Source organism: Carassius carassius, chromosome 15 (assembly GCF_963082965.1).
Source record: "Carassius carassius chromosome 15, fCarCar2.1, whole genome shotgun sequence".
NCBI classification, from domain to species: Eukaryota; Metazoa; Chordata; class Actinopteri; order Cypriniformes; family Cyprinidae; genus Carassius; species Carassius carassius.
The window spans coordinates 32,226,851-32,248,723 of record NC_081769.1 but is presented as its reverse complement, the minus strand read 5'-3'; the positions used below and the strand labels follow the sequence as shown (position 1 = coordinate 32,248,723).

The following is a 21,873-nucleotide window of genomic DNA, read 5'->3' as shown; positions in this document are numbered from 1 at the left end:
TCTCAAATAAAATCTCTGATTATTCTCATCATTCGATGTCATTGTTTATTTATTGACTGACATTAATTAGTGAAGGAAGGTCAACAGTTTGGCTGGTAATTTGACATTTCTATGACTATATTGAGGTTTTAACGGCAATTACATTTCAAAATTACCTGATATTTTTAGGTTTTCATGATGGTGGAAAAAAGAAAAATTCCAAAATATTAGGAATATGCAGAATATTTTAATGAAACACTTAAAAAATATATATATATTTTATATTTTTAAATAATATTGTTTTATTAATATTTTAATATATTTTAGTTTCATGATGGTGGAAATAAAAATAAATTCCAAAACCACCACAGGAAGTGGTTAAATATTCAGAGTATTTTAATAAAACAGCAAATCAGACACAGTACAGTGGTTTTAAATTGCAATAATATTTCAGATTTTTATTGTGTTTGGCAAGCATGAGAGACTTCTATTAAAAACATTTTAAAAAATCTTAGCAACCCCAAACGGTGAGTATTTGAGTATTCAAAATAATTAAATTAATACATAGATCTTGCAATTTGCATGAAGTCATATCTGATGTTCATTTTGCCACAGTCACAAGTTCAGTTTCACTCTCCTTGGTCTTCTTATGTTTAAAACACCACCTCTTAAGTGAAGAAACCGCTTTGCTTTCACGGAAAGTGGAGGAGAAGTAAAACACGAATGGATCCAGGCAGGTGTTGAGGGTGCTGGGCAGGAGCGTGTAGTATCTCCACCACGGGCTGTCGTTGCTGCTGAAACCCACCAGATGAGACAAGTTGAAGGGTAAAAAACAGATTAAGAAGATGGTGAGCGTGCACAACGCCATGCCAATGGCCCTTTGCTTTTTCTCTCTACTAATATGAGGCCTGCTGTACAGGATGTAGATACAGCTGATATAGCAGAAGATACAAACTAAGAGCGGCAGCATGAATAGAACCACAAACATTTCGAGTCGAAATGGTAACAAGATCTTCTTTTGCGCTTCTGTGAAGTTTTCATAGCAGACTGTTTTGGGAAGGGTGGCGTTGGGATCTGGCATGTGGACAGTGATGAATACGATGCTGCAATGGGCAGCGCTGACCAGCCAGATGATGACGCTTCCTGCTGTGGCGTAAAGCGGCTTACGCATCAGTCTGTATTTGAATGGAAACCCCAGCCCTAAGTAGCGGTCAATGGCTACAGCCATGAGCAACAGGGAGCTGGTGTAAATGGCGGTGAAAAACACAAAAGAGGCAATGGAGCACAGGGTCTGGGATAAATACCATTTCATGCCAATGGCGGCTTCGTACATCTTAATGGGCAGAAAGAGCAGGAAGACCAAGTCAGAAGCCGTCAGGTTGAAGAGCAGGATATCATTCGGACTGGGTTTGTCACCCAGTTTCTTAAAGAACGTGTAAATGCCCAGCAGATTGGTAGGAAGGCCAATCAGAAACGTCAGGATGTAGACGGCTAAAATCACCCACTGGTTCGTCATTCTGCATGGGAATGGACTCTGGAAAACATTGAAATTTACCCAACAATGTATCCACTTTATTCTTCAATGCGGAAGTAAGCCTACATTCTTAAAAATAAAGCTGCTTAAAATGTTATTCACAGCAATGCCATAGATGTACCATTCAATCAAATATTCTTTAAAGAACTATCTCTTTCTTATCTTGAGGAACCTTCTTTCGCCAACCTTTTGTAAAACAGAAAGGCTCCTCAGATGTTAAAGATTATTTATAGAACCATTTAGACAAAATGGTTATTTTATGGCATCGGAAAGCACCTTTATTTTTACGAGTGTGTGGGTGAGACTTTCGGTTAATTAGCCGCTATCAGGAAATAACAACGTGCTGTAAATGATAAAACTGTTTGCACTATAAACCAGAGTGTTCATGATTAAGATAATACATTAAAATAACACCAATTTGCAATATCAAGCAGCAAAAAGGTGCTTTTGTACGGCCAAAATAGCTGGAAGGGAATAAGACTGGAAGCAAGACTCAGTAAAAATTAGGAATGACCGCACCCATAATTGATTTAGCCAACACTAAAAAAACGCTATAGTGGTTTACAAATGTATTTAACTTTAAATGTCTGAAACCTTGACGTTCATGCACGGGAAGTTGAACTGAAAAAGTAAAACATAAGATAGATAGAAGTTTATTTATATTTTTAAATTCAATTATCTTACTTTTGTAAAAAGTAATATTAATAAACAGCCATAACGTCCTACAAATTTATTTAGACATGAAAGTAATTGTATTACAGATAAAAAAACAACAATTATTTTTAATCTAATTTAATCTTATTATTTACTTTCTTGTCAGTGCAACATCCAGTAAATATCTGAATATGAAATGCATACTTAAAATTGTCTTAAAATGCATTGCATTAAATAACAAAACCAAGTTGCATGGTTTAATTTTATTATTATTATTATTATTTATCTATACTTTTTGTATTATTTAATTTTTTTAATGCAGCATCCTGTGTGTGTCCTGTACACATTTTTCTAAGTGTTTTTTTTAACCAGTTTTCTAAGTATGTTATTCAGAATTTATTTTAAAGGTGTGACTCAAGTGTCGAAATTCTTACAGTATATTTCCTTAAAACAGATAGGTTTAGTTGTTTCTACACAAGGGAAATCACTAAAGTCACTATGAAAACTGCCTTACCACAACGTCTGTGTGTTTCTCAGTATCTCCTAAGATTGAGGCTGATTTGGTGTGTTATTCCTACAGATCATCCCACTGTTGAGCAGAGTTCATTGAACAGGGTGTTTAAGAGATGCTTATTTAAAAACTGTAAGTATGCGTGACTGTTAGGGATATTTAGACAGCTAAAGTTCAACTAACATGCAAAACTCTTATTGCATCTGAATTTGGGGAGCATGTATAATATTTAAATTCGTTGGAGTGCAAACAACATGCAAACCTCAGTGTAAACAAACATGCATCATATCTTTCCTTTCGACAAACACATACTGTATGGATAAAAGGCTACAATAAATTATATTTTTGTACTGGGAGTATTTTGACGTGAAACATTTTTATTTATTTATTTTTTGTCAATGCTTTTAAAACTGAAAGTATAAATAGTTATATGATAACAACTATTTACAATAATAGTTATTTTGGTCTTACTTTTAAATAAAGAGGTTATTAAAGAATTCGTCCAATATTTGTGCGTTATTCATTTTTGTTTATTATTGTAACCTACACTTAGAAATGCATATTTGATTTAATAGTATTTAATATTTATAATTATATATATACATATATATATATATATATATATATATATATATATATATATATATATATATATATATATATATATATATATCATAATTAAAACAATGTTATAATTCACAATTCAAGATCAACGGAAAAAGAGAAACTCGAGCTCATCTTGGAATGTTTGGTTACGTGTCGCCATGGTAACCTCAGACGCCTCAAAATCGCGTCGTCTGATTGGTTGCTGTGTGTCTTCACGTTCCTGATTCGAGCTTGTGTTGTTTTCTCACAAATATATGTCGAGCTTCAGTCATGCGATTCAACGGCCAGAAATATTCCCGATCCACACAGGTGAGAAAATACATCATAAAGCCGTTAAATCTCGTTTATACAGTCAGCGGGCTCTAAAAAAGGTATTAACGTTACCTCAGTCACAAATTAAACTGCGTTTGATTAAATACAAACGCCTCTGGCAGTTATTTTAACGAGTGATAGCACAGAGACACCTTTCAAACAGAAGATTAAAAAAAACAAGTAACTTATGTTGGTTTTTAACCAATTATCATACTGTGGTGAAATTGAGGAGAATGACTGCAAATTAAGAAAATTCACCAGATGATCCAAGGACACTGAGCAAACATGATTTAAGTGTTCAAATGTATGAAAAAAGTTATTGTATTCATCTTAAAATGTAAATCTAATTGATTTTCTCTCACCAATGTCATTCCAAACTGCCAACGTTTCTTGTATGGTGTTTTAATTAATTATTTCTAGTCACTTATTTATAGTTTGTATAAAAAGAAACTTAAAATAAAGGTTAATATGATAAATATAATAGACCACCATACTTCAACAACTGATGGATTGTATTAATAATTGATTAATTGCATTATGAGTAACAAACATTGTTTCTTCTGAAATGTTCTTTTTAAATATACAAATTGTACATTATCTTATTAAACATGTACTGATGTTTATATATTTTCGGAACAGAAATCTGAAGCCAGATTCAAAATTCTGGTTCATTTTGTTGGTTCATTAATGTTTTACATACTGGATTTCAGATTAATATTTTTATCAGTCCATAAAATCTGAAAATACTGTAAAACAACAGCTAAAAGAGTCCATGTTTTTATGAATGAAATGTTGTCAGGTGAACGATTTATGAACAAACCCCTCTGTAATAACCTTCAGAATATAGATAGGAATAAAACTATAAAGTGTGGTGAGAAAAAAATGAGAAACTGAGAAGATTGGTCTTTAAAGATATGTATTGTAATTGAAATCTACTGCTCAGATGCAACTTGATACGTGCTATAAAATCAAATAACGTTTAATATTTCTCATCTTAAATATAAGTCACTCTTAAAAGTCTGTAAAAATGTGGATCAGTGTACCATGTTAATATGAAGACGTGATTTGAGTTTATTAATAAGTTAAATTGATTAAATGATAAATAAATTAATTTAAAATTAGGATTTTAGGACTAAATTAGGACTAAATTAAATATAATCAAAATAGGTTGACTCATTTATTAATAAGTTAAATGAATCATAAATTCATTATAAATGTAAGTTTGTATTTTTGCAATGCAACAACATAATTAATATAATAAAAGTGGATTTTGCATGTTTTTTTTCCCACTAGATCTGTTTCCACAAATCTCAAAATTGACCAGTGCATGAAAAAAAGAAACGTTTTTCAAGTTTTTGTCTGTAGTTTCTTGCTTTAAGTATTTGTCATCTGCAGACATGAGAGTGATGAAGATATTGTCAACATGCCTCTCCAAGACAGAAAGTCTAGAGGACCAAACAGATCAAACCCCAAACCTAAAGATAAGTAAGTCATCGCCGAAACTATTACTGATGAGATTCTAGTTTCTCTACTGATATCGATAATGTCTTTTTAAAATATTCTTTAGGCAGCTTCTTGATCTCAAGAGGCTTTTATCACTGATCACAGCTCCAGTGTCAAAACAGGTAAAATTTTAATTTTGACTATTGTAATTTAAATTAAATGTTTGTTTTTCAGATTACTTAAAGGGACAGTTCACCCAAAAATGAAAGTTCTGTCATCATTTACTCATCTTCATGTCGTTCCAAACCTGTATGAGTTGCTTTCTTATCAAAAAGTTGGTGGTTCCCATTGACTTCCATTGTATTTTTTTCCTACTATGAAAGTCAATGGTAACCACCAACTGTTTGATTACCAGCTATCTTCAAAATATCGTCTTCTATATTCAACATAAGAAAGCAACTCGTACAGGTTTGAAACGACATGAGGATGAGTAAATGATGACAGAACTTTCATTTTTGGGTGAACTGTCCCTTTAAGTAATCTGAAAAACACGGAATTGTGCATGAGTCTGCTGTGAGTTTAGTTAGTCAATAGTTAACGTAGTTGATTCATCTCTGCTCACTATCGCAGGTTTCATCTTTGAATCAATCCAAGGGACGAAAGCCTCAGAACTCCTCAAATGTTCCTGATCACCGGAAAATCGCCACAACCAGCGAAGCATCAGAGCTGGATAACTTCAGGTGCACAGTGTCCCATATTGTCTCTTAATTTTTCTCTTATTCTACTGCATTTTGTAACCAGTGTTCATTAACAGTGTGATCTACAGAAATCAGAGGTGTTTTAGTGACCAGCCACATCACAGACTGTTCCTGGACATCTTCACTGCCTTGATCAACAACAGACTCGGTTGCAGGTGTGTATTTATGAGCATGATGCTGAGGATGTGTGCCAGTTATGGATTATAGACTAGTCTTATTTGTTTTTAGGAGCTGGCTGGACAGTTCTTCCTCGGACAACATCCTAAGAGTTTTAAACTGCTTGAGATTGTTGATCAGGGATCCTCTTCACCAGGTGAGATCAAAAATCTCAGTTTAATATCATCTTAAAAATCACTCTGTAAAAATGTGGAATAATGTACCATGGTAATATGTAGAAATTAAAACTCTTAATTAAGTTAATAAACTGATTTGTTGATTTTAGTTGAAATTAAATTAATCCTAAATTAAATTCATTATAAATATAAGTTTATATTTTTGCAATGCAAAAAAACAACAACAACAATCTGTTTTTAAAGACAGCATAAAATAAAAGAATTAATGCAAATGTATTAACACATAGCTGTACTTTTATTAACTTGAGTCAACAAAGGTTAATAAATACTGTATTTAATTCATTTTTAATGGGACCTTATTGTGAAGTGTTACTTTTATGTTATCTTAGGCCATCCTTAAAAATATTTTGGTTTGCAGTAACAGTAATTTTAAAAAAAAGGGTCGGTAGGTCGGTCTATTTTTTTTTTTTTAAGTTTCAATGTAAAAAAAAAAATGGTAATGACGTCAGTATCAATTTAAACAAATTAGCATATCACTGACTGGGTCTTCAATCCGTGCCTTCGGGTGCATCATTACAAACCTCCTTTTGATGCAGGCTATATAGACCACAAACAAATTTAAATCTTTGTCAAAAACATATTTATTGCATGAATTTCAGGTGAGAAGAAAAAAAAATGAGGTACTGTTATATTGTTTTACTTGCATCCACCGCTACGTATCAATGCAACCTACAAATGAGAGACCGTTTACTTTGCTTTCTTGGGTTGTCACTTTTGTGAAAAAAAATCCTGTTTGATTTGAGTGACAAGTGTTCATTGAATCGATTGTAAAATCGATTTTGCATGTCTAAAGTTTTATAGGGCAAATAACACCAAATATAGGTAAATCCACAGACAACAGACAGGAGGAATGTAAAGATTCAATATATTGGTAAAGACCAATATTTCTGATGATTTATTGGCGTGAAGTTATGTGCACAATGACAAACAGGAGTGCAACATTTTCGAAAAACAATAATGCAATAATGCAAAACATTTACTGCAGGCTTCAACATGGTTGGGTTTACGATTAAATTTCAACAACAACAAAAAATTGCATAGGCGATTTTCTTGGGCTGTCAAAAAAAATCTTTTTTTGAATATTCGTCGAATTTAAAATAAAAATCTACATTCGAATGCGCATTCGAATTTTAGGTGTGCATTAAGGAATCTGCCCCGGTACGTGTTCCATTCCATCTTTATATACAGCTCGACATGCAATAGCTGCTGTCTCATCTTTCACCTCGTGTACGCGCACCGTTCGAAGAATACTTGATCTTTATCAGTGGCACACGAGATGCGATGACGATGTATGTGCCATTGCATTATAAGGTTATGTTAGCCTGTCCAGTTGAAGCCACTTAAAGAAAAAAAAAAGAGAACATCAATGTGGAGAAGATGTTGTTTACATCAAAACTGAAATCAAGCCGTTCACACAGAACGCATATTTCGCACATTTTCTAGAGGGACACCGTTGGACTCGCGTCTTGCACAAGAGAGCCGCATGTTTAGAAAGACATGTAAAATGAATGTATTAATTAAATTTTCTAAAAATATCTCGAGACTTTATGTTGTGTTTTTTGTTCCCCATCCCACTGCATCTCATGTTTTAAAATGAAAAAATGTATCCGGTGTGACTTGTTTTCCGCCTTTTTTATTTATTTAACAATGCATGCATAAATGATGCTGTTTTTTTTGTAGTTCTTTAAGCAACTTAATTAATAATAATTGGTTCATAAACATTATTTTAAATATTATGTTGTTTTTTTCACAGTCATGTATTCTAATGCTTTGAATAAATTAAACTATTTTGAGGCCTCAGAAGAGAAGCAGAACGCTTTTCTTCACCCTAACTGAAATTATGCATTTTAAATTTGAATACAATTCGAATTTTGATCATATTTAAGTGAAAAATTCGAATTTAGTTTTTTCAGCTATTTTGACAGCCCTAGGCGATTCAAGCCCGAAACTGTATGAGACTGAATACCGGCTGAATTCACATGTCTGTTGTAAAAAGAGAAACATAGTGCAGAAGTATTTTTTGCTGTTATGCGTGTTTGTCCGAAGCTGCAGTTGCTGTGTGACGCCTGTTCAAAAAAAAAAAAAAAAAAAAAAAACTGGACGCGCTCCGAGAGAGGGTCGTTAAAATCAATTTCCTATTTACGTTTTCGAAACTTGTGTTGGTTGATTCGTGCTTGATTCGTGCGATAGATTTTCGAACATAAAGTGACAGTCGACACGGTCACGGTTTTAGACTAGAGAGGAGAAGGGATGGGAAAACATCTGGGCACAGTTTTTCCAGAACTTTGTGCCAAGTTAAAGCGGTGTTGAGCTGTTTTAATTAATGTTTTAGATGTATTATGGTGCCCGAACCCGTATGACTTTGAACAGTGACCGCGAACATTTAGTTTACTGCAGCCGCAGCCATCATTACCAAGCGCGAACCATTGACTCTGACAGTGAGTGAGACGAAGCGAACGCACAGGCCACAGTGTGACATCCGTGTAAACACAGATGACGTCACAGGGTTTTTTTTTATTAAAGAAGATAGCCTTCATTTGTATGTGGGCGAAGGCAATTTATATATTTACAATACTTACTTAAATATAATTTATAGTATTTTATTGCTTTTGTATTAGTTGTTTGAAGAGTAAAAAAATTGGTCGGTCTTAATGCAAATTTACAATCGATAAAAAATTATATTTTTAAGGATGGCCTTATGTAAGTGTATTATAGCTATTGCTATTTACACTCTGTTACAATTAGTGTCTCTGACATTCTGTCTTTTCATTTGCTGTATATATGTTTCTGTTTTCTCTTATAGAAAGTCTTCTTTGAACTCCAAGGCGCCGGGCAGCTCGCTGAGGTAAAGATCATCACAATGTTAACATGTTGAAAATGCACAGCAGCTGGGGGAAGTTCATCGTGTCTCATTGGGTGTTTTTCAGCACATGGAGTCAGTTGCAACAGTTTATCTAGAATGCAGAGAACAGAGGCTGGAAATCGAGCAGCTGGTTGCAATGACATGTGAGACAAACATGTTGCAGTGTGTTGCACAGTATGTACAGATTGTAAATGAGACGCAAGAAGAATAATGTGTTTGCTGTGCTTGTGTCCCCATCATTTGCTCTGCAGATATGTTTCAGAAGTTGTCTTCTGTTGAGGAGCAAAGGCAGTGGATTATTAATTGCGGTGCACATAAGGTATTTATAGAGTGTTTTAGAGGAAGTCAAACTTTACAAAGCATATAAGATATTTTAACATGTAAATAAGAATTTGATTTACTTTTACAATTAAAATCCAAAATACTAAAATGCAAACCATTTAAAAAAAAATTGTTAATAGAAATAATACAGTACTTAATACTTATTTTATTTCAGCTTTTGTCCTGGAACCGTTTCTCATTTTCATTAAATTAATCTAAAAAGAAAGCTATTTATTAAATAATAATATTTAATTGTATATATATATATATATATATATATATATATGTGTATAAACTATTTATTATATTAAAATATTTTTTTATAAACTGGAATTTTCTTTTTACCATTGGATGATCCTTTTCTTCATTTTAACTTAAACTATATAAACATTTAAAATAATAATAGAAATTACAAAAACTACACAATTTTCTCAAACTTTGTATGTGGCAACACTTTAGTATAAGGACCAATTCTCACTGTTAGTTGCTTATTAGCATGCCTATTATTAAAATATTGGCTGTTTATTAGTACTTATAAAGCACATATTCTGCATGACCATATCCTACATCCCTAATGTCTAAACTTTACAACTAACGTTACCTTACTAATTATTTATAAGCATCCAATTAGGAGTTCACTTTTTAATTGGACCTTAAAATAAAGTGTGACTGCAAATATATATAAAAACCTCATTCAAAATGTTATTTAAAGCTATAACAGAATATCAAACATACTAAAATAGCACTGATTTCCAGTTAATAATTTTTCTTTTGCACAGACCCTCGTGAAGCTGCTCTGTACGCGGGACAGTAGCGTGGTGTTAGGATCTCTGCTGGCTCTCACCACACTGGCTGAAAGGTAAATTAATATCATGAGTAATGTATATCTACAGCAGTTAAATTAGCATGATGAATTAGATACATTAGCAGTTAATCATTAATCTAATTTTTCATTTAGTCAAGAATGCAAAGAGAAGATTGCAGAGCTCTCGCTTGTGGAGCACCTTCTAGTTTTTTTACAGGAGTATGACATGTTTTCGAAAAGGTGAGTAGAAACAAGGCTCTGAGATTGATATCTTTTGCAGTCATTTTTCTGTGTGCATATGTAAATACTTCTGTTAGATCAACCAGACCCACATTGTTTAGATTTGTATTAGCCTTTGGGTATGCTACATTAAAAATACTTTTTTCAGGTGCACTGAGAAATTTAATGAAAATTCTGATATTTGCAGTTACAAGATGCAATGAGATCCTATTAGTTCCTTTTTTTCTATCTTTGCATACTCTGCATCCATAAAAACTTTAGCGCATTAGTGACTCAAAACATAATTGCATAGACTACCATTCAAAATTTTAGGGGAAAGTAAAACAAATTCACATGGCTTGATGAAGGGATGTATTGAATGGATCAAAAGTCACAGTAAATACATTTAATTTAATATTTTTTCATTGCAGGTAGTTGCTTGAGCTAAATCAGGCTGCTTGAAAAAAAATATATTGTAATTTTAAGTGATGCACTGGCACTTCCGCTTTAAATCTGAATTGATTTGGATATTATTGTTGATCATGTGTCTCAGGTTGAGCGTGGAGCTGCTGAGGTTGCTGTGCTCGGTGCAGTGTGTCAGGGATCAGGTGCGTCAGTGTGACGGGGTGCCAGTGCTGCTCAGTCTCCTGCACTCGGAGCACGTGAAGCTGCTGTGGAGCGCCGTGTGGGTCCTCGTGCAGCTGTGTCAGGATCCCGACACCAGCGCTGAGATCCGGGCCTGGGGCGGTGTGCAACAGCTGCTGCGCATCTTACACGGGTGAGTCTCCCGATGCCGTCCGCTCAGATTTTGAGCATTTTACTTGCACTTTTAAGTCATGCAAAACTTTTATTTTCAGAGAACGAGTGTACGTGTCTGATCGCTCCACAATAGAAACGCTTTCCAGCGCCAACGCGTCAGGCAGGATACACAGACAGCACGTGTCGGCGGAGGTGAGTCCCCAAGAGACGGCCGAGAACACCATCAATCTGCAGGCAGGTGAGAAAATACAGGAATTCAGTACTAATGATCATGATGAGGTCTAGGGGCTATCTATTTTTTCATGGAAACTAGAAAACCTTTTTCTTCTTTTTTAATATAAATATTTCCTTTGTAAATGAACAATTGAATTAATTTACACCAATTATGTCATCTATCAAGAGTCAAGACCAGACTCCAAACATGGGAGGATCCAAAACAATCTTTCTCGTTATTTTTCACAATATTTTTCTTTTCTTTTTAAACATTTTTTTTTTAAGGGAAATACTCCTGTGAAATTTTTATTTATTTATTTATTATTAATTAATTAATAATTAATGAATTTATTTATTTGTTTTCTTTTTGTTATAATTATTATATTATTATTTATTATAATTATTTTTACTAATTTATGTAGCATTTATTTATTTGTGAGTGTATTTAAATAAAAAATGTTTTGTGTGATTTATATGTGTGATATACATGTATTATTTACATGCATAATTATTTCTGATATACATATAATGAATTAATATATACTGTAGGTTGCATGTACAATGAGGTACAGTGGAGATTTTTTTTGTGAGATTCACTCAGATGCATAAACATGGCTGTGTTTGAGATGACTTTTCCATAGTGGGATACATTCTGCATTGTCTTGCACTGTGGAATAAAACCCCAATTAATGAAGCAACTGTCCCTGTTCCCAGCATGCTGTGCAGCGATCACTGAGCTTGTTTTGGACGACACAACAGCACATAATGTGGTTCAGGTAGTCACTTCTTTTTGTCACATGCTTCTCTTGAATGAAAAACATCAATTCTCATATTTATATAGTCTACATGCTTTGATTTAATGTTTTAGGAGAATGGTGTGTACATAATTGGCAAACTGATTTTGCAACAAAACCTTCAAGATCCTCAGGCAAAATCTCTACAGGTACGCCAAAAATGATTTACTGTCTCAGACAGGTTTCATATGAAATATTCTGTATTTATCACATAATAATTGAACTATTTTTTTCTGAAGTGTTATGCTTTTAGGGCCCTACGATTCCTTTTTAGTATGGAACGCAATAGACATCACTTTAAAAGGTATTTTATTTTTTATTCTATTTATTTGACAGAAATGTATGAAATTAACTTTTTTATTTATAGAAATATATAAAAATGTATTAATTTATTATTTCTGTATTTTATTAATATGATCAAGGTGGTTTATTTATGTATTTGTTTATTTTTCAAAATTATAATTATTTTTATTTTTTAGGGTTTTTATTTATTGATTGGTTGGTATCTGAATGAAATGGTGTGGATGCTAGTTGTTTGTTTGTTCCATTTTTATTCATTATTTCAGTATTTTATTCATATTATCTTTAATAAAGTGGTTTATGTTTTCAGAATGTATTATGCTTTTGAATGCATCTAAATGAAATGATGTTGCTGCTTGTTCCAGACTGTTTTCTCCGGAGTTGTTTGAGATGTTTATTGATGTTGGACACTATGTAAGAGACATTAGCGCGTATGAACCTCTGCATGAGAAAATCGCCCTCTTATCGGTAAGATAGTGATGATCTTTGGTGAATTACACTGACCCTACTGCTTCTCCAACATTAAATTGAAACGTTTGCACTAAACTAGTTAAAGAGAAGGGTCAACGCTCTCTCTAACATTTTCTCTCTGGCCTGTTTTCATGCATTTATCTCTTCTGTAGGAGGAGGAATTGGATGTTCTCAGGGAAAGCATAGAGATGGTGAACCAGAACCGACCTCCTTTGAGAGTGATCAATGGTTATGCGGTTTTGGACCATCTAGGCAGCGGTGCCTTTGGCAGCGTCTTTAAGGTGAGTCGTCTTTGCTGTATATTTGTGCTGTGTTGGATAATAGTTCAACTGAGACTTTGACAGTTGTTTTTGCTCCCACTCAAAGGTCCGTAAGCAGAGCGGACAGAACATTCTGGCGCTGAAGGAGGTAAACTTTCACAATCCAGCCTTTGGCAAAGACAAGCGATCCAGAGACAGCAGCGTGGAGAAGATTGTGTCTGAGCTGACCATCATTAAAGAGCAGGTGAGTCTCAGACGTCCCTCTAGTGGTCAGTCATTTTGCTAAATCCTATGAAACCTGTCATTTCAGACTAAAATAATAAGAAAAAAAGGCTTTTCATGAAGAAAAATAAATCTTATTTTATTAAACATTAAGATTTTTGCACTATGACCTCGCTTGCATGACAATTTAGCACATTCTTATCACTGTGATGCTAAACAAATAAATAAATCTCATATTCTGTAAAAGTTTCACTATTTATGCAAAAGTATTTGTAAATAATTTCTTTATATTGTAATAAAAAATCACGGTGTATTTTAAACGATGATGTTCATTACAGCATTTTTACATTTAACTCTTTCCCCGCCAGCATTTTAGAAAAAAGTTGCCAGCCACCGCCAGCGATTTTGATGATTTTCACAAAAATGTTACGGCCTTCAGTATATTTTGCTGTATGAATATTTGGATATGCAATACACAAAAATAAAGATCAAAGCCTTTACTTTTAAACAAAAAAAAAAATCTGTTTTATTCTAGCTTAAAGCATTCTTTTTTTAATCAACACTTGAATATATGAAGTTTTCATAAAAATTTTGAGCTAAAGTTTTTTTTATGAAAAACTACATCTGGATAACACTGAATATGATTATCAAAGCATAAATCCAGTAAATCGCTTCCATTAACGCCTCCAAAGCTTGCACAGTCATATACCACTTCCTAGATCAACATTTTACTCATTTATGAAACATTATGCAGTTTTCATTTATATGCTGTCTATTGCTGATGATCGCATTATCATATGAATCTGTTTACATAAGAGATTGCTAGTTTTTCCATCCTGTTCATGTCTGTTTTTGTTCGGGAGGTTGTGTACTCGTTCAGAAGATGTGTAATAGCGCCCCCGAGTGTATAACAGTGAAAACACAAAAAGCTGTAAAAACTCGTCTATGGCAAGGAAAGAGTTAAATGTGTCAAATTAGTAAATTATTGTCGCAATTCAAAAAAAGTAATGGATCTGAAGTAATTTTCATTAAGCAAAATCTTATTTCTCATTTTTAAGACCGAGCTCAGCATTGAAAGCTGTCATGAATAATTCTTCATTTCTTTCAGATGTCTCATCCAAACATTGTGAAATACTTCAAAACATTTTTAGAAGGTATGTACTCCTATTTTTATATATAACTCTTAATATATATGATATTAATATGCATATAATAAATATTTAAGTTCTACAGTAGGATCCAAACGTCTGTGAAAATACTTCAGTTTAATTTTTTCCCTCATTTAATATAAATGTTTCCCTTGCAAATAATGAATTTGAGTGAAAGTTCACATGAGGTTTGAAAATGTTTTATTGTTTGGTTTGTCTTCTAACACAAACACACACATCATTTTTTTGGTTTTAGGTATAATTCATAAAAATCCCAGATTTTCATTGTATTTGGACCCCATATAAATATATATAGTTTAAAACTGTCCCCTGTTGTCTTTGTCTCAGCTGATAAGCTCTATATCGTGATGGAGCTCATAGAAGGAGCTCCTCTGGCTGAACATTTCAGCTCTCTCAAAGAGAAACGGCAGACGTTCACCGAGGAGAGAGTCTGGAACATTTTTATACAGGTCAGGAGCTCGACACTAGAACATGTGAACAAGGAAAATGTGAAATAAATTCATATTGAACCCTCCACAGATCTGTCTGGCTTTGAGATACTTACACAATGAGAAAAGGATCATCCACCGAGACCTCACACCCAATAATATCATGCTCGGAGAGAGAGATAAAGTCACTATTAGTGAGTTTATATCACCTTTTATCTGTCCAGTGCATTATATAAATATATGTGTCCCTGCAGCACAAAAACAGTCTTAGGTCTCTGGGGCATATTTATAGCAGTAGTCAAAAATACACTGTATGGGTCAAAATTATAGATTTTTCTTTTATGCCAAAAATCATTGATCATGTTCAATGAAGATATTTTGTACATTTCCCACTGTGAATTTCACAGTGTCATATGCATTGCTAAGGACAACTTTAAAGGTGATTTTCTCAATATTTAGATGTTTTGCACCCTCAGATTCCAGATTTTTTAATATTTGTATCTTGACCAAATGTTGTCGGATCCTAACAAACCATACATCAATGGAAAGATGATGTATAAATCTCATTTTCGAAAAATGTATTATGGTCCAGGGCTCATATACAGCGTATATAGTATATTTAAGGGCACACTGCTTAACATAGTACACCTAATAATAACCAGTTTAATCCTTTTCCAGCTGACTTTGGTCTTGCGAAACAGAAACAGGAGAATAGTAAGCTGACGTCAGTGGTCGGGACAATACTGTATTGCTGGTCTGTACTTTGCAATTCTCAAATATAACCAGGTGAAACTGTGTCGGATCTTGAGGTGGAGCATATTTTCTGTCTGCTTTTTGCGTGTCAGTCCAGAGATGGTGAAGAACGAGCCGTACGGTGAGAAGGCAGACGTTTGGGCCGTTGGCTGCATCCTCTATCAGATGGTCACCCTCACGCCTCCGTTCTACAGCGCAAACATGCTCTCGCTCGCTACTAAGGTGACGGGTTTACCATACAGTGAAGAAATCCATGCTGTGCGCTGGAAAAGAATCATTCTGACGTTTAAAAGAACTTCTGTGTCTTTCAATCAAATCATGCATTTTTGTCAGGTTGATTTGCTCATGTTCTTCATGTCTTCAGATTGTGGAAGCGGTTTATGAGCCAGTAGAAGACAAAGCCTTCTCTGAGAGAGTGACTGAGGTCATTAAATGGTATGATTCCCAGTTGCTGCTTACACATATAAAGTCTCTTTTTCCCACTTATTTATTAAAAAAATACAGTAATATGGTGAAATATTAATGCAATTTAAAATAATAGTTTTGTGTGTGAATATATGTTTAATGGGAATTTATTCCTGTGTTGCAAAGCTGAATTTTCAACATCATTACTGCAGTTTTCAGTGTCAAATGATGTTTATGAAATCATAGTACTATGCTGATGTCAAGCTCAGTTATCAATTATTGGTTGTGAATAATGTTTTTATTAGTGCTGTCAAACACATCCAAATTAAACGTTTTTGTTCACATAATATATTTGTGTGTACTGTGTATATTCATTATGTATATATAAATTCACACACAGAGTATATATTTTTTTAATATTTACATGCATTTGCAATTTTGCTATTTTTATTATATATTAATCTATTTAATATATTCTGAAATATATACATGCATGTGTATGTACTTATATATACGTAATAAATATAAACAGCACACAAACATATCTTATATAAACAAAAACTTTTAGTTTGGATTATTTGCGATGAATCATATGACAGTTTTTATTATTATCAATGTTTTTTTCAGGATTATTCAATGAATAGAAATTAAAAAGAACAATATTTGTTTGAAATATAAATAATTTGTATTATATTAAAATATATTAACATTAAAATAGAAAGCATTTTTTTTGTTGTGATAATATTTCACATTATTATTGTTTTTACCTTTTTTTAATCAAATAAATGCAGCCTTGGTAAGCTGAAACAAAAAATCATTAAAAAATAACACGAAGGCGTTGGACAATTTCATCTTTATTTCTGTCTTTTTTATCAAAATGAAGAGAAAAGGATGAGCATTAGGTCTGTAGTTGATGCTTTGGCTGTATTTTATTCTTGCCTTCTGTCACTGAGAATTATGGGAAATGTAGTCTTGCTGCTTCCTTTAGTTTCTGCCGTGCCTCAGCAGTACACTAATTAGAGTATTTAAGTTTAGTTTCTTAGTTTTCACAAGAGGGACGCGTTCTCTTCATCTTTTGATAGGTGCTTGACTCCAAACGCAGACATGCGTCCTGACATCATCGAGGTCAGTTCCAGGATTGCAGATATAATGATGAAGTTTGTGGACAATCTCTGTGCATCCTATAATTCACTGGAGAGAAGAGCGGAACGAGACAGGAAGAGAGCGCAGAAGTACTTCCTGGAGAGGAACAGGACCAGGATGTGCGGCCCACTGCAGCCGGTTAGATCAGAAAACTACCAGCCGTTTCTTCATCATCACAACCTGTCTGTCAGCTAATAATGATGTTTCTGACTCAGAGCGGTGGCCTCAGAGAACAAGATGGATCACAGGCTCAGAGTTTGGAAACTTCTGCATCTGGCTCAGAGGAACAAGAGCAAAGCCAAGGTGACAGAGTTTACATCTACAAAAACATTTGAATGCAAATGCCTTTAGCATCTGATTAGTTACAGGTATTGTTGTATGTGAACTGTGATAGAACACATTCAAAAAGCAATGCACATGAGTAAACACAAATACTTCTAGCCATGCAAACTGAAAATTAAATGTTGCTACATATTTAGATATAATGTAGTAGCCAATAATAACACATCTGGTTTAATGGCACATATATTAGAAGTAAAGCGTCCTCTTGTGTACTGAGGTTTGTTAGAAGATTGAACGTGTAATGTTTCTTCTTTATTGTTTTTTTTAGGACTAAACAGTGTAAAAGAATTTCTTGAAAAGTTCTTTCAGTCCTTTATGCACTTCTTGTTTAATAAGGAAAATACTTAATTTGCTACAATAAGATTTTTTTCCCCCCATTCTTAATGTGTAGAAATGTCAGGGAATGTTGGTGTGAAATCTTCTGGTGAGCTGAACATACTCAGGTGAGTTTATGCTCTTTCTTTCTTTTTTTAGTTTTACACGATTAAAGGAATGCCATTAATAATTCAATTAATTTTTTAATTTAATTTTATTTTATTTTATTTTAGCTCTTTCTTTCTTTTTTATTTTTACAAGATTAAAGGAATGCCATTAATAATTCAGTTATTTTTTATTTATTTTATTTTATTTTATTTTATTTTATTTTATTTTATTTTATTTTATTTTATTTTAAATGTGTTCTCATGCAAAAGCTGTAAAAAGCTTTCTGTTTTACATTTTGCAGTGCGGATTGCCAAAAAGCAAAAGCACGACCAGGTAAAAGGTCTCCGTTTTGCTAATGTGCACAAATATGATAAACTCTGAATTTTATTTTGCCTCATTTCATAGGTTTTATAGGTAAATGTAATTGTGTCCTCACATCTAAAGCTTAAATACCTAAAAATACCAGAGATTTTCTTTAGTTTCACTCGTGTTTGTCACACGTTCACAGCATCGGCGGGAATTTGTTTGTCTCAGAGAAAGGTTCGACAAATTGATGATCCCAACCAAAGGTTTCTTGAACTTCTGCATAAGATAATATTTATAACTCAGGTAATTTAGAGTCTGATTTCAGGCATTTTCCACAGTGTTTCAGTCTCTTTTATTCATGTTGAATGTTTTTAGCTCCCTCCAGCTCCACAAAACAGCTTCAAGCAGCGGGCAGTCGAACGCTTCAAGAAGCCTCTGTTCACGTACGGAAGTGATCCATACAATCTGAAGGTGGAGCTCAATAAGGTACTCCCTCTGATTAATGCAACAACAATCATTTTTTGTTTGTCGTCATGCATCATGCAAAAGCCATAGCTTCAGTTGCATTACCAAATCTTACATTTTGGTCATATATATATATATATATATATATATATATATATATATATATATATATATATATATATATATATATATATATATATATATATATATATATATATATATATATATCCGCATCTGCAAATTGCATATTTTTGGGCCTCTGAATTAGATTGAGCTGTTTTTTCCTTTTTACATATGAGCTCCATATTCTAACTTTATCATAATTGAGCCATAAACACCTGGTGTATCAAATATTATCAGCATTTTTTTAAAAATGTTATCTGATTTTTTTTATTTACATTTAATGTGAACATTATTTCATATGTCAGGTTTCACAGGGTTAATGGTGGAAAAGGTGCAACAGCTCCATCTTGTGGTCATTAGAGTGAACTTCCGTAGAAAATGTATTCTTTTCATTGAGCTTTGAGTTGAAATGTGTTTTCAGACCTTTGATTTGAATCCTTTCAGGTTCTTCAAGGAAGCCAGGAGCTGGTGGAGATGTCTTCAGCCAGCAGAGAGTGGTGGTCCATGATCCAGTCTCTGAGTTCAGACACATGCACTGCGGAAAACCGTGGAGGTGGAACTCCTAAATCTGCATTTTTATCCTCGGTTTAATTTGAAAGCTTTACAAAAGCCACTGAATTTGTCTAAATTGTTGTGTAGGGGAATCAGGTTCCACTAGTCTACAAGATGGACTCACCTATGAGGACGTACAGGTGGGATATTTATTATCGAACCTTTTTTTTATCCAGTACATTTTGAACTTTCATGAATGAATGCATAAATCACTTTTATATTGATTCCTGTCATTTGAACAATTAATCAGATGCAGTAATGATATTTACTGAGATTTCTGTTGCTGTTTTCCCTCCAAAATGATGTCACTTACTGAAAGATGATGTCATTCTGAAACTGCCTTTATTAGTTAAAAACAGATTTAAAAGATGAGAATGATAATGGTATCAAGGACACGTGAAAGTTGTTTATCAGTTAAACTATAATGCCTAGTTTGAAACATTGTAATTATGAAAAGCAAAAATGATGTTACTTCCTGGAGGATGATGTCTTTTGTTAGTTAAAAGAAATAAAACTCATAGGGAATTTTATTTAATGAATCTGCTACTTCTGTAAGCTATAGTGACTATAATTGTAAATATAGGGGAAATAACATTTTGTTTTTAATTTTAAAGAAAAGAAATGTTTGAAGAATAAGAAATCTGTGAAATGTTACTACTTGTAAAAATGTTATATTTTTATTAAACACTATTTCTAACTTTTAATTTGTTATTAATGGAATTATAATTATTGTTTATTATTATAGTTTTTGTTATGTACCCCCTTGCTGTATTTGGAATTCTTTAAAATCAATAGAAAATATTGAGGACGTGCATGCTTGCTTAAAATTTTTTTATTGAATTGAAAATTATGAAACATCTGGCATATTTATTAAGAAATTGTTAGTTTTTCATTGTTAAATTATTAATGTTTTCTAAAGTGTGTCATATAATGTGCTGTTTCAGAGTATGGTGGAGGATGTGCTGGAGGAAAACGGCTACTACAGCAGGTGATGTGGATTGCAGCTGTTTCCTGCTGGGTTTCCTCTGCATTCGCTCATTGACTGACTCACTGTCTGTCTGTCTGTCTGTGCGAGCAGCAGAAGGGACGTGGATTCAGGAGCGGGAACCAGACGAGCTCAGTCCCCGTGATCCCCAGCAGCGCCTCTCTCTCAGGTCAACCTGACAATAATCACATTATGAATCATAAGCTGATTATGTGCATCTGAAGAACACGTGCTGATATCGGAATTATATTGGCACAATAGAAGATTGCAATAATAGTCAGTGCACGCACACATCTATGACTGACCTCGTTTGAATCTGTGCACTTTAATGTGTGTGATTTTCCTCACTGTTTTTGCAAATTCACACAAAATATAGTTTTAATATAAAATAGTACTTTAGTTTTTACTCACTAAATTAATTTATTGCTTTACCCATGTTACAAATTGGTGGAAGTAGGTTTTAACAAAAAAAGCGCAAGAGCATTTATATGTGATGTGTGTGTATTTATGTGTGTGTGTGTGTGTGTGTGTGTGGTATAATGACATTGTTTGTCTTTCTATATTTTATACATGTGAAGTAGCATCTAAAAGCCTGAGAGCACATGGAAAATCATTGATTGTTCTCTTTAATCCTGCAAATAAAGTAAAAAAAAAAAAAAAAAGTTTATATAATTGAGAGAAATATTTAATATCCTGCCTAATTTCAAATGTAAGACAAAATTGGTAATGAAACCTTTATATAGATATATATATATATATATATATGTGTGTGTGTGTATATACTGTATATATATATATATATATATATATATATATATATATATATATATATATATATATATTTATGCAACAACAATATATTAACTTTAAAAATGGCATTTATAAATCTTTTTTAATCGTAGTTGATAAAAATAAGTCTGTTCTTGGTGTGAGGTAAAAGATACAACATTTGAGTTTGAAAATGTATTAAATTTATTCAATTAAATGAATTTATAAAATGTGGAAATTAAGGTTAATTAATGCTGTAATGTAATGATTTAAGTATTGTTAATGGTTAGTTAATGTTAACTAGTAACTAGCAAGTAATGTTAACAAATAAAATCTAATTGTGAAATTTTACCTGTTATTTTATTTTATTTTACTTTATTTTATATATTTTTAAATAAGAGAACAGTTTATTGAGAAAACATTTTTAAAAATCTACAAAAAACGAATTTAATTCTGAAGATTGTATCCTATCCTGTTTTTCCTAATTAACTTACTTTAGAAATAATTTTGGAAAATGTTTGAAATATCTATACAAATATATACAGTATGCACATTTTCTGATTGACCTATTCAATTTTAAATGTACACTACACAGCTAAGTATGGTGTGCACTGTATCCCACAATGCAATGCGC

General features: G+C 32.9%; 2 protein-coding genes across 3 annotated transcripts; one reads left to right on the top strand and one right to left on the bottom strand.

The window, feature by feature from the left end:
* Window positions 1-450: 450 nt before the first annotated feature.
* On the bottom strand, window positions 451-1,508 carry si:ch211-231m23.4 (free fatty acid receptor 2). Its single transcript, XM_059567132.1, has one exon. The coding sequence runs from the start codon at window positions 1,493-1,495 to the stop codon at window positions 581-583; it is 915 nt and encodes a 304-aa protein (XP_059423115.1). The 5' UTR covers window positions 1,496-1,508; the 3' UTR covers window positions 451-580.
* A 2,001-nt stretch (window positions 1,509-3,509) lies between these two features.
* Window positions 3,510-21,125, top strand: nek10 (NIMA-related kinase 10). Of its 2 annotated transcripts, XM_059567131.1 has the most exons (35): window positions 3,510-3,593; window positions 4,992-5,081; window positions 5,164-5,221; window positions 5,670-5,779; window positions 5,854-5,952; window positions 6,026-6,110; window positions 8,954-8,995; window positions 9,078-9,156; window positions 9,265-9,332; window positions 10,114-10,193; window positions 10,293-10,379; window positions 10,912-11,136; window positions 11,216-11,355; window positions 12,045-12,106; window positions 12,199-12,273; window positions 12,364-12,428; window positions 12,790-12,892; window positions 13,048-13,176; window positions 13,262-13,399; window positions 14,486-14,531; window positions 14,874-14,995; window positions 15,066-15,168; window positions 15,653-15,728; window positions 15,820-15,949; window positions 16,092-16,162; window positions 17,215-17,413; window positions 17,491-17,578; window positions 18,009-18,060; window positions 18,342-18,373; window positions 18,549-18,649; window positions 18,722-18,832; window positions 19,379-19,487; window positions 19,574-19,626; window positions 20,431-20,492; window positions 20,598-21,125. In XM_059567131.1, exons 2-34 carry the CDS (start codon window positions 5,020-5,022, stop codon window positions 20,476-20,478), a joined length of 3,048 nt encoding a protein of 1,015 aa, XP_059423114.1. In that variant the 5' UTR covers window positions 3,510-3,593; window positions 4,992-5,019; the 3' UTR covers window positions 20,479-20,492; window positions 20,598-21,125. The 2 variants fall into 2 exon arrangements, with proteins under 2 accessions (XP_059423114.1, XP_059423113.1); XM_059567130.1 differs by having other exon boundaries at window positions 20,431-21,125.
* Window positions 21,126-21,873: the final 748 nt, after the last annotated feature.

Excerpts from the sequence above, each read along its gene's own strand:
- nek10 (XM_059567131.1), top strand. The coding sequence starts at position 5,020 with ATGCCTCTCCAAGACAGAAAGTCTAGAGGACCAAACAGATCAAACCCC. Across the intron at positions 6,111-8,953 it reads TCAGGGATCCTCTTCACCAG|AAAGTCTTCTTTGAACTCCA; the intron begins GTGAGATCAAAA and ends TTTCTCTTATAG. Across the intron at positions 19,627-20,430 it reads TCACCTATGAGGACGTACAG|AGTATGGTGGAGGATGTGCT; the intron begins GTGGGATATTTA and ends GTGCTGTTTCAG.
- si:ch211-231m23.4 (XM_059567132.1), bottom strand. The coding sequence starts at position 1,495 with ATGACGAACCAGTGGGTGATTTTAGCCGTCTACATCCTGACGTTTCTG.